At 36.6% G+C, this 11,263-nt stretch overlaps 1 protein-coding gene across 2 annotated transcripts in view; it reads right to left on the bottom strand.

Moving 5' to 3' along the window:
- LOC113646555 (ubiquitin-conjugating enzyme E2 B) overlaps positions 1 to 8,027 on the bottom strand; it is an 8,997-nt gene extending 970 nt beyond the window's left edge. The window contains exons 1-5 of one of the 2 annotated variants that reach the window (XM_047805775.1): positions 7,641 to 8,027; positions 2,597 to 2,677; positions 2,340 to 2,365; positions 1,923 to 2,012; positions 1,024 to 1,112 (exon numbers count right to left, since the gene is read on the bottom strand). In XM_047805775.1, the coding sequence (XP_047661731.1) occupies positions 1,024 to 1,112; positions 1,923 to 2,012; positions 2,340 to 2,365; positions 2,597 to 2,677; positions 7,641 to 7,684 (330 nt within the window). In that variant the 5' untranslated portion in view covers positions 7,685 to 8,027. Of the gene's footprint in view, positions 1 to 1,023; positions 1,113 to 1,922; positions 2,013 to 2,339; positions 2,366 to 2,596; positions 2,678 to 4,100; positions 4,296 to 7,640 lie in introns of those variants that run through there. The other variant, XM_047805776.1, reaches the window with a different exon arrangement.
- Positions 8,028 to 11,263: the final 3,236 nt, after the last annotated feature.

Genomic DNA, 11,263 nt, shown 5'->3' with positions numbered 1-11,263 from the left:
TTCTCGTGCACGCACAGACACACATATATACACATGTATACAATGTGCGTATGTACTAACAATCAAGTGCAGTCTGTCACAGACATTGTGATGTAAATGTGCTAGAACTGTTGTGAATCATGTTTTATGGACATAAGTTTACATCAACAACAGCCTTGCAGTCTCTGTTTATATAAACTGCAGTCTATAACATTTCATTCAGAATCATGAGTTCACTGGCTAATCATTAACCACAATCTCACTATTAAATGTTTAGGAATTGTCCTACCATATTAAAACCAATAGAAAGTAGATTACAACTGGGCCAAAGTATTGTAGGAGGATCAGCTTAGTTGGGAGACTTGTCTTTAAGACACTGAGAAGAAGAAAACTGAAAACAATCCTCATTAAAATGAATTCCATTTACCTCATGAATACATAAATGAGATGAAGTGGAGCTTTTTATTTATTACTTATTACCTCCTGACAATAATAAAGCGCTATAATTCATCAAGATACAGACTCATACTGATTGTGAGCAGCTTTATGTTATTGATAATGAAGGCTCCTGTTTACAAGCTGATTAATAGCAGGTCTGTAACGATGACTGAAGTGTGACAATAAATATAGAATGCAGTTTAATTAAACAGAGGCTGCAGCGAAAGGAAATTGTCTCAAATATCAACAAAACTTGTTAATAAACAGCAGTGCGTGGCTCATAATTAACCTGTTGTTGAAGCTGATGTAATGTGTCCATAAACCAATATGGACACCTTGTGTGTTATTACAATAGGGCGGTGTTTGCATGATCATGACTGTTTGACACATTAACATCACAATGTCTGTGACAGACAGCACTTGATTGTTCATTAATCCATGTCCACATATTATAAATACCAAGGTAAACATGTTGTAAGTTAAACATTTATATTAAAAGCTCAGGGTCAAGTGTTTTAAATACATAAGGATTAACTTAACCACAATACTAAATGTTATTCTCAAGAATGATCTTGATGGTTACTTGATGGATAGATGGATACACACCTGGATAGATGTCAGAATAGAGGACACATCATATGTAGGACTCCAGCGATTCTGAAGAATGTCTAAACATATACTGCCATCTGCATAAACTGTGAAATTAAACAACATATTTTTTTCTGCTAACAATTGTTCCAACACAAAATATATTGTAAATATACACAAACACAAAATAAAGTTAAAGACAATACAAGCTCATTAGTATGACAGGTTCACGCATTAAAAAAGCAGCTGCAGTCTAATCAATCTTAATAAAATGTACTAAAAGCTACATTTGGTGTTTTTCTACTTCAGACAATCATGAAATATAGGTATCAAGCAATTTTTAGCATATTAATAACGAGCATATTAGCTAATAAACAATTCTGGAGTAGTGCTGGGCAATATGATGATATACACTCACCAAACACTTTACTAGGAACATTATACTAATACTGATACTACACACTACCAATACACAGTCGGCAGGGATTCCAGTAAATTCCTTTCAGAAATTCAGTTCATACTAACACGATTTTACAGATGCACTTTCATGCTGCAAATCTCCAGCTCTAGCGCATCCCAAAGTGTACATAAATTTATGTACATATTGTGTACATAAAGGGATAGACATAATGCTCAACAAAACTCAGAGAAGCATAGTTTTTGACATTCCAGGCCCAAAGTGTCTGAAGAAAACTCTCCCCATACTGTTACACCACCTCCACCAGCCTGGACTGTGAACACAAGGGAAGTTGGGTCCCATGGATTCATGCTGTCAGTGTCAAATTCTGACTCTAGCATATTTTTCCAGTCATTTGAGGTCCAGTATTGGGGACTCTGTGCCCAGTGCAGCCTCAACTTACTGTTGTTATGTAACAGAAGGGGAACTTTACTTTTAACTTAACTTTACAGTTACTTACCATTTGGGTGGAACATTTTGGAAATAAACCGAACTGTAGGAGGTTTGTTTGGATATTCTTCTGAAAATTCTATCACAAGTTTAAATGTTCCTGCAAGAGCACACACACAAGTCACATTACAGAGAAAAGATCTTTTGCACAGGCTAAAACAATAAGATACATTAACAGAGTTATTAAGGAGAATAATAATTATTACAGTTATTAGACTTTTTTCTGTATGATATTAAACGTCAGAATGACAAATCACCCACTACAATGAAAATGCATTTCCTACACACAGAGGTCCCTTGTTTTCCTGTGGGGCCTCATTCTGTATGCTGAATTAGTGATTTTGTGCAAACACTCATTCCTTCCAACAGCACTACTGGAGATTAAAATGGATATAATGTAATGAAAAAACAAACAAACAAAACTTACCATCCTCAAACGGTGTTCCTACAGGTCTGTGGGAAAAAAAATCTAAAGTTACTTACAGTATATAGTTGACAATTACACGCATTTTATTTAACAGCAAAGCTTTAATCCTAATTACTATTATTATAGTAATTATATAATAATATTTAATTATATAATTATTATAATAATAATTACTATTATTTTTTAAACTAGGGCAATTTATATACACGTGTCATTTTTCACACTGTGGTTAATGAACATGATGTTTTACTACTCACCCAAAAATAACAGCATTCCACAGCATGATATTGTTTTCGGACGGAGCACCACTTACACCAGTTGGTGGGTCTTCTTGAAGTCTAATGAACAATATGCAAACATGAACTTATGAACAGTCACTATAAAACCCTGCTTTGTTATAATTCCACAAGAAGATTGACTCCTAAACTAGTCTTAAGTAAAAGACAATACAGTCTCGGTCATTCCCATATATATTAAGGCCTCAATTACCACAATTGTGTGGTCCTCAAAATAAATCAATAAATAAACAAATAATCCTAGGAGACAACAGACAAAAAAGGAATCCAACATTCAAAGTCCAGGTGGTATACAGTATCTCACAGAAGTAAGTACACCCCTCACTTTTTTGTAAATATTTTATTATAACTTTTCATGTGACAACACTGAAGATATTACATTTATACAATATACAGTAGTGAACAGTGTACAGCTTGTATAACTGTGTAAATTTGCTGTCCCCACAAAATAACAACACAACACACAGCCATTAATGTCTAACCCGCTGGCTACAAAAGTGAGTAAACCCCTAAGTGAAAATGTTCAAATTGGGCCCAAAGTGTTAATATTTTGTTTGTCCACCACTATTTTCCAGTTCTGCCTTAACACTCTTGGGCTTGGAGTTCACCAGAGCATCACAGGTTGCCACTAAAGTCATCTTCCACTCCTCCATGATGACATCACAGAGCTGGTGGATGTTAGAGACCTTGCGCTCCTCCACCTTACGTTTGAGAAGGCCCCACAGAAACTCAATAGGCTTTAGGTCTGGAGACATGCTTGGCCAGTCCATCATTTTTACCCACAGCTTCTTTAGCAAGGCAGTGGTCATCTTGGAGGTGTGTTTGGGGTGGTTAGCATGTTGGAATACTGCCCTGCACCCCAGTCGTCAAAGGGAGGGGATCATGCTCTGCTTAAGTATGTCACAGTACATGTTGGCATTCATGGTTCCCTCAATGAACTGTAGCCTACACCATCTTTATGAATAGCAACAATTCTTTTTTCAGATCCCCAGAGAGTTCTTTGCCATGAGGTGCCATGTTGAACTTCCAGTGAGAGTGAGAGCAATAACACCAAATTTAACACACTTGCTCCCCATTCACACCCGAGACCTTGAAAATCTAACAATACACATAACAACGGGGAGAGAAAATAGCTAATTGGGCCCAATTTGGACATTTTCACTTAGGAGTGAACTCACTTTTGTGGCCAGTGGTTTAGACATTAATGGCTGTGTGTTGAGTTATTTTGAGGGGACAGCAAATTTGCACAGTTATATAAGCATACTGTACAAGAGTCATTTCTTCAGTGTTGTCACATGAAAAGATATAATAAAATATTTACAAAAATGAAAGGGGTGTACTCGCTTCTGAGATACTGTATAATATAATACTAAAAATAATAAATAAACCCTAAGATTAAAAAAACTAAAAACCACAAAAAGCAAAAATAAAACAAACAAAACTTTTTCTGTAGGTGTTCTCTCACGTTTTTTGGCTTGTCTCATAATCCATTGATAACTGTGTGTTTATTTATGAACAGTTCTCCTCTAAGATCCTGCCACAGCATCTCATCATGGTTGAGGTTTGGTATTTGACTTTTGGAATTTGCCATCCTAACACACTGATTTGTTTTCTTTATCAATTCAGAAGTTGATTTGCTGGTGTCCTTGGGATCAGTGTCCTGTTGCAGAATATTCTGGTATAAAGTAGACTTCAATGTCTCAAACACTGCAAGTTTCCCAGGTCCTGTGGCTGCAAAACTATTACAAATCATCACTCCTCCACCACCATAATTTATAGATACACTGGTTTTAAAAGATACTGCTCCAGAATTTTTGTGATTTGTTCAGATTTTGCAGATTTATTTGCATTTGTATTATCTTATTAATAATGCCTGACTTCAAATAAAAATAAAAACTAGATTTGTAATGTTTGTTGCGACAAACTTTGATGTTGGCTTTGACGAAGTATTCGCAAAGGCCAGTGCTTTTTGGAGGCGAATGGACATAAGGGTTAGTGTTACTTTTGGAGGCAAGTGGACAGAAAGCTAGGGTGCCAAAACATTTAGAGGTAAGTGAAGACAAGCATGTGATGTCATCTGAATACTCTTGAGGCAGTTCTCCTCATTGTGCTGTTTTGATATGTCACATGTCCACGTTGTGCTCATTTTTAATTTTCATGTGACGTCGCATGACGTCATCAGAATACCCGTCATAGAATTCTACACTAGATGTCGCCTTGGGGTTCTAAAAATGCGTCGAAACCGCCGCCATCTTGGAACAGGTGTCTTGTACTTCAAATTCATGCACGATGCCGGACTTCTGTGCGTTTGGTTTTTTCAAATGAACGAAATATAGATTCTGAAGCTCTTAATAAGGACATTAAAAACTGACCCATGCTTTTTTGCTTAAAAGGTGAAAACCCAAATTTATGTATGTTTTGTAAGATTCCCTTATCTGTCAAACATATTTTATTAGATTGTCCTGGACTTAACACAAGCAGAATGCTCTTTTATAAAGTTACTTCACTTAAGGACATATTTAATGACACTGTTTTGGATTTTTTTATTGTATGTTAATTTAAAAAAAATTGTATAACATGACTTTCTGTTTATATTTGTTTTGTTTTTATTGTACTTATATGATATTTGTGTTTTTGTATATTTGTGCAATGAAAATAGCTTTGATTGATGACATGGCATTAAATAAAATAATCTGAATCTGAATCTAAAGCGGAAGTAGGCTCTGAGGACATATTTGGTCTTCGAGATCACATTGTTGAGACTCAAGATGGCATAGACAAACATCACTTTAGCTTAATTTCACTGGTTGTCTGTGCCTTTCATAAGTTGAGACAACACCATGTCGCAAAGGTTCATACTTTGCAACTGCAGAGCAAAAGTCTAAGGAAGAAACTGTGTAAGGTCGTGTTGTTGCAGGGATACTAAATAAACCAATACAAATAAACCAATACATTTTAAATGTTTAAAGTAACATGTATAGTCACACCATTGTAGCAGTGTTGCACGCAATAGGCTATAAGGTAAGTAGCGATTGTTCATTTGAAGTTTACTCAAGTGGAAGAATGTACGTAGTAAACTTAGACCTACTAGCACTATGCATTATATTTTGAAAAAGTAGATTATCTTAATATCAAAACTATAAATTTTCTCTGGACATCATGATAAATACATGTCTGACCGTTGAAAAAAACAAAAAAAAAAAAATAGAAAATCGCATTCAGGACGATTTATGGTGACTATTTCTTTGCTTACATTGCATGTCCCCTGTACCAAGATGGCGGCTCTATTGACACATTCGTTCCAATGAACTACTGTAGCCAAGGCGACATCTAAGTGTAGATATCTATGAATACCCATGAGGAAGTTCCCCCTCATTGTTCTGAGTGTTTTGATATGTCACATGTCCATGTTGTAAAAAGTTTTTTGATTTTGCATATTTTGGGGGCCAGGCTGCGGGACAACTGAAAGGCCAGTTGGTACACCAATTTAAAAGTTTGTTCAGAGTATCACCCTAAAGGAGCTGGCAGAGTTTGCTGAGATTGTTCAAAAGCTTGCAGAGCTATAAACCTAATAAGTTTATAATGGGAGTCTACGTGAAAAAAGGCCAATCTGAGACCGGTACCGGAAGTACTGGTACTTGGATCGCTTAGAAAAGTAATTGCATAAAACTTCAGACCAGGGTCTACAACATATCCAAATTTGGTGCATGTGGCTCGAAAGCCCTATGAGAAGTTACTCTTAATAAATTTATTAATAATAATAATAATAATAATAATAATAATAATAATAATAATAATAATAAGCTTATAATGTAAAACTGAACGTTGGCTTCTACGAAGCCAACATAATAAAATGTTTTTTTAACCTAAAGCTAATGCCACCTTTGGGAAAGATGAGTCTAAAAAATGTTTAATAAAAACACACAAATCAATTGTATCACAATTACAGGCATCCCTAGAAATTATAAGCTGTTTGATAGAAAATATAAAAGATAAACACAATCCACAATATTAAGCATGATTAAGGTTCTGTGATTGACATGGGGTTGTTTTTTCAAAACCTTGAATTACACAGAATCATGGACGAATATCTTACTATCTTTGCCAAGAACCTGCATATGGGTCATGGTTAAATTTTACAGCAGCACAATATTCCAATCATATTCAAATCCACACCACACACAAAAGTTCCGATTTCTTTCAAGGAACACCATCAGGGAGAACTATATGTTATATAGGAGAGATGTGGTGCACACCATCTACAGAGTGCACTATAGACACTAGATGCCATAATACAGGTGCCAAATATCTGCCCATTTCAATCAACACACATACTTGGAACCCACCACGTTCAAACCACTAGTTAGAGCCCACCTCAAGCCAGTTACCACGAACCCTAGACTCAACGTGTACATAAGAGCCGACATGGTTAGGAGGCAAGAAGAAAAGTCCAAATTCTCTATGACAGATGTATTAATATCTAAAATACTCTTCATACGTTCACTAGAAGTCCTGACATGCGTGCGCACGAGCCCACGGACGTATCCAGGTGAATCCCATCGCCTGTGGCGCTTTTTATGGTGAAGAGGATGAAACAAACACCAATTAATTTCATTCTCTCGTTTATAAATAATCAGTCGTACAGCGAACACCGACGTACATCACATACAACAAGCAGAATTTTAAGCAGAACAGTGTCGATTTGTTCTGAGTGTTACTCGGTTTATTACACAAGCCTAGCTACATATATACCGCTAGCTAGCTTGCTACACCTCTGTTTACATGACATATAGCATGTAATATACCATATATCACAGGCTAATAAAACACAAAGAAGAGAAGGAAAACATGTACTATATGACGAGATGTAGAGGTTACAATACGAGCTGGGTTTAAGCTCACTGACAAGATCCTAGCGAGCAGACGGCTAGTTTAACAAGCTCTCGGTTTAAAGAGAACAAACAGGACAGGAAACTACTAGCAACCTGAAATATACTTAAGATACCTTTTGAAGTCTCTCATTAATCGCCTCCTTGCCGGGGTTGACATGGCTCGGGTCTAATCAGACATAAAATTTGTTGGAGTGATTTAAAAAAAAAAAAAAGAACAGATCCAGAGATTCAGGTCTACGTGCCGTGTTTCTTTCTTTCTTTCTTTCTTTCCTCCAAACAACAAGTGACGTCATTAGATCCCTCCGCCAGGAAGATGGCAGCGAGATAAAGCAAATTTATTTGACTGGCTGATTTTGGTTTGATTTCGATTCCCAAATAAAATCAGTCTTAAACTCAACTTGTTTACTATCATATCATAATCATATCATATGATTTTGACAAGTTTGCTTCTTCATTCCGTGTTAGTTCAAAAGCGCTAGTTTATTTTGATAAATTCTATTGGACAGGCCTTGTGTTTTCGTAAAGCCGCCGGGCAGAAACATTACCCAGGAACAACGTTCCTTACTGAACGTCGAAATATAGGCGTTCTAACACCTGATCGTTAACATCTGGTAACATACCGAGATATAAAGTATTCCTATTTATATGATTATTTAAAGCCCCCCCTTAAAAAAAAGTTGTATTTAGCATTCAGCCTTCTGGTGCACAAAGTGTTTTGGGCCAAAAAGAGATCTTTTTTTGCAGAGGGGTTCTTACATCATGACTAGATTCTTAAGGCACACTCACTGCCCTCTTGTACATCTGCTCATTCATGTAGTTATCAGCCAACCATGTCGCAGCAGCACATTGCATAAAATCATAAAGATGCAGATCAGGAGCTTTAGTTAATGTTCACATGAAACACCAGAGTGATGGAAAAAAAATGTGATCTTGTTGACCTTCACCAAGACATGATTGCTGGTCCCAGACTGGCTTGAGCTGTCAGAAAGGCTTAAAGCAACACTCTTTACAAGTGTGGTGGAAAGAAAGGCATCTTAGAATGCACAAGTTGAACCTTGAGGTGGATGGGCTACAATCGCAAAAGAACCTGAGGTTTCATGGGGCACAGGCTTGCCAAAACAGGACAGTTTAAGAGGTGAAAAACACCAGGCAGTTTTTTTTTAGTTATAGTATTCAGTTGTCCAGTTTTAGTGAACCTATGCCCAATGATGCACAGGTTATTCTGGAAGAATAAAACCAATAAAGATACCAGAAAACTCCACAGCTTTGTTGACTATGGAAAAAAGAGTTTGTGTTGAATGTTTCGCAAATGACTTTTTTTCATGCATAATTCATGTGGCCATGTGTCACAGTGACCTTGAAAGTCCTAGTGATAGTGAAGGGACAAAAGTGCTCTAAAGTATCTATCAATAAATAACTCCTTATACAGATTTTATAGGTCAGGGCCCTATGCAGCTTTTGCATCCTTATTTTCATGAGGGTGTGTCACTGTGCATGTGCCTGGACCCTTGCTTAATATATGGCACTGCCACAGTAAACAAACATATCAAATTGCATTAAAGTACACTATTTGTACTGCTTCATCACTTTGTATATGTACAACACCAAACATACCAACAAACATTTCATCATAGTTTATTGAGAAACTGTGCCAATATGCTGCATATGTCTTGTCCAGGTTAACATATTTTTTACATAGTCAAACATCTATGGCTCCTGCTAGGTATGTCAGCTCTAAGCACACTTTAAACACAAATAGTCGTGTATATGAAATATATATATTTATATATCATGTTCACAGATCCTAGTGGTGCATTTACACCATTACAGTAGTATGAGTAAACTGAAAATATGCTTAGGTTTATATTAATAATCACACCCTCCATTGTCACCCAAATGAGAATGGGTTTCCTTTTGAGTCTGGTTCCTCTCAAGGTTTCTTCCTTTTTCTTATTAAGGGAGTTTTTTATTTATTTATTATTATTTAAAATATAAATCTTGAATTTTTGTATTATATTGATCTTTGTATAATATTAAACATTTTGAATTGTGTTTCTTATGCTCTGTAAAGCTGCTTTGAGACAATGTCCATTGTTAAAAACACTATGCAAATAAATTTGGATTGAATTGAATAGTAAACAGTTGAGCTGCTGCACCATCAGCTGCTCAAGATGATCTTGCAACAAATTTTCTATGGTGAATGCTGTAATATTGGCAATAGCACAAGTTACCCCATCTAAAGTGTATAATCAAAAATTCTCTCTCTCTCTCTCTCTCTCTCTCTCTCTCTCTCTCTCTCTCTCTCTCTCTCTCTCTCTCTCTCTCTCTCTCTCTCTCTCTCTCTCTCTCTCTCTCTCTCAAGCCACTCACAAGTTCCCATTGTTCTCTTCTTCTTTCCTACCTGATCCATCCTGACACCCTACCCCTGGTTGGAGTCTTTTCACAGGGGAGATGAACTGTGCTGGGGATTGATATCCATGAACAGCCCGTGACCCATGGGATTGCTGTGGATTGTGCTCAGGTCTTCATCACGCTTTAGCAGGATTGAACTAGTGTTAAGTCTGTAATGAAGTCAGAAATCACTCTGGCCGTTCAGTTCCTCAGGGGCACTTGGTTGCACAATTCCACTCACCTTGTAGAAAGGACATTATTTACATTTACCTTATTTACTGTCCAGTGTCATCCAAATGAGGATGAGGTTCCCTTCAGAGTCTGTTTTTTTCCTCATTTCATCTTTTTAATTGCCACCATCACCTCAGGCTTGATCATTAAGGATCGATGTTAGAGATGTTAGAGATGTTCTAGAAATTTTAAACTTTACAATTTTTATTCTATTTCTATGCTTCTGTAAAGCTGATTTGATACCATTTTAATTGAAGTGCTACATAAAAAAATTGAATTAATTAAGTACACAGAACCTGTTTTCTCGGAACACACGTGTTGATAGTGGTGTGCCTTTCTCATGCTTGATGTGTCTTTTACACATCTGCTACACGTGTTGATAGTGGTGTGCCTTTCTCATGCTTGATGTGTCTTTTACACATCTGCAACACACTTTCATAAACCTTATAGCAAAGAATATTCAATCAAGTCATTCTAAATTTACAAACATACTTTTGAAGCAAACAATGAGAATAATTAAACTAGTGGATGCAAACTGATATTGTCAGGGTTCCACATATACAAAATTATATTGATACTTACATAGCTCTCTATATCAGAAGATGGCAGTATTGTCTTCTTGCTATCAAAGAAGGACAAAATAAAACCCTGCAGGATAACATCAGACACATAGGTTTAAAGGTGGCCAGTAACCGGTTCCTACTAATCAAAAAATTATTTAATACAAAAATTACCACTCAGTTGTGTTATGTAATACAATGCCACAATATCCAGTGGCATTTACCCAATGTGTGCTGTGTTAACCAACCTTGCCTGTTCAACACATAAAAAATTAGAATATGGTGAGATGCCAATCAGCTAATCAACTCAAAAAACATGCAAAGGTTTCCCATCAAAATGGTCTCTCAATTTAGTTCACTAGGCTACACAATCATGGGGAAGACTGCTGATCTGACAGTTGTCCAGAAGACAAACATCGACACCCTTCGCAAGGAGGGTAAGCCACAAACATTCATTGCCAAAGAAGCTGGCTGTTCACAGAGTGCAGTATCCAAGCTTGTTAAAGGAAAGTTGAATGGAAGATGCACAACTAACTGAGAGAACCGCAGGCTTG

This window comes from Tachysurus fulvidraco, chromosome 21 (assembly GCF_022655615.1).
Source record: "Tachysurus fulvidraco isolate hzauxx_2018 chromosome 21, HZAU_PFXX_2.0, whole genome shotgun sequence".
In the NCBI taxonomy this organism is placed as follows: Eukaryota; Metazoa; Chordata; class Actinopteri; order Siluriformes; family Bagridae; genus Tachysurus; species Tachysurus fulvidraco.
This window is presented reverse-complemented; position numbering and strand designations above follow the sequence as displayed.